The sequence below is a fragment of the Pinus tabuliformis genome, chromosome J (assembly GCF_031772625.1).
Source record: "Pinus tabuliformis cultivar Carrire ecotype Pingquan chromosome J, CPIR1, whole genome shotgun sequence".
NCBI lineage: Eukaryota > Viridiplantae > Streptophyta > Pinopsida > Pinales > Pinaceae > Pinus > Pinus tabuliformis.
The window spans coordinates 1,083,310,043-1,083,311,935 of NC_142295.1; the positions used below are offsets into that span (position 1 = coordinate 1,083,310,043).

The 1,893-nt window shown below is 34.0% G+C and overlaps 1 protein-coding gene across 1 annotated transcript; it reads left to right on the forward strand.

Moving 5' to 3' along the window:
- The first annotated feature begins 451 nt into the window (after window positions 1–451).
- Window positions 452–1,105, forward strand: LOC149230750 (uncharacterized). Its single transcript, XM_089381408.1, has one exon. It carries the CDS (start codon window positions 452–454, stop codon window positions 1,103–1,105), a length of 654 nt encoding a protein of 217 aa, XP_089237534.1.
- The last annotated feature ends 788 nt before the right edge of the window (window positions 1,106–1,893 follow it).

Sequence of the window (1,893 nt, forward strand, 5' to 3'; positions counted from 1 at the left end):
TGTATTCCAACAATTTGGTAAAAGTTTATATATTTCAACAAATTTATAGTAAAATTTTATTCTAACAATTCTGTCAATTTTACAGAAAATATATTTTTTTAAAATTAATCGAAAATCTTTTTTTAACTAAATTATATAATTAATATCTTCCATTATCTTGAAAAAAACTCATGTAAATCCAAGCGTTTTGTATATCCATTATTTTAAAAATCCAGATATACCATATGTATTTGACAGTTAAATATTTGACCCAATCTGTCATTGCACAAATAATCAAACTAGACTCAATAATCTATGGTTGACCAAATCTTTTCCATTCCCATTCGAAAACTCCAATATAAATTGAAGCAATATGAAGTTTTACGGAGCGACAGAGGGACACTTACTGCGCGTTACCCCTTAAGCTTCTGCATAGCCCATTTGTTCCTTTGCATCGTTGCAAATTAGTTAAATGGATAAGCTTGAGGATGCACCAGTGGCAACTCGAGTGTTAAAGAGGCAGAGAGAAGATTTGGATAGTCTATTGCCACCTCCTGTCGATCCATTGCGCCACACGCTGGTTCTAGACATGGACGGCACCCTTTTGGCGGGGCGCAGCCAAATGGTACCCCAAGATGAAGGGTCCGAGTATTTTGAAGTGACGCGAAAGCAGGATGGTATAGAACAAAAGGCATACGTTTATACCAGGCCGGGCCTCCAACCTTTTCTGACAGAAATGTCAGAGCTGTATGAGGTGGTTGTGTTCACATTAAGCCGTAAAAAAAGAGCAGACCGCTTTCTGGACGAGATCGATCCAGATCGTCAGCTCATCAAGTTCAGGCTGTACAGAGATTCAGCGAAACATGGAGTTAAAGATCTATCTTGGCTGGGAAGGGATCTGGGGAAGGTAATCATCATTGACGACAAGCCGAGGTCATACCAGTTGCAGAAGAGCAACGCGATCCCAATCAAACGCTTCGACGGTCTGAAGTCGGACTCGGAGCTCACACAGCTCATCCCCCTCCTCCGGAATCTCAGCAATGAGGAGGACGTTCGCCCAAAGCTTGCTGAGAAATTTCAGTTTCATGATCCGCGTGTGAGTGATGTAGGAAATGCTCAAAATTGAAACTGTTAAGAGCAATGTGCAGCCCACGCTGAAATGTGATGATGATTTCTACTTCAATTAATGTCACTAGCTTTTGCATATCCGTTTTGAGTAATGGCAAATTTTGGTTTCGTTTCGAATCATCTAGCTTTTGAGTAATGCAAAAATGAGACGAGATGTCTATTTTCATATGTTCTGCTTCTATGTTTCAACTGATAAATTAAAAAAAAACAACGGTGCTTTCGAGATATCAATTTACAAATATAAATGGTAAGAAAAACGCCCAGCTTGATTTTCATTTTTATTTAAATGTTACTGGGTTTTAAAGTCTTTTCTCCTTTGCAAAAGGGCGGAGTTTAGATGTTAGAATTTTATCTTCAAATCTCAACATAAATAAATCCATGTTAAATCATATTTTAAAAAAAAAATTACACTTTCAAATAATTTGAATTTTTGGATATTATGTATGTATACGTATTTAATTATTTATTTTATTTAATGGGATATGAATTTTTTTCATATATTAATATTTAAGATATTTAATTATTTTTAATATATTTGAGATTTTCATTTTTTTTTAATATTTTTAAATTTTAGATATTTTTTTAAATGGCTTTAAAGGTATAAGTATTCAAAAAAAAAATTAATGGTTGAAAATAGTAATGGTATACCATACACATAAATGTGTTTATATGTTTAAATTATTTTTTAGCTTGTTGCTTCAACTTTCTCTAAATTACTATGTGAACGGTCACCTCAACATTAAATAGGCATTTTCAAGAATGCATGTATATATACAAGTAGGTAAA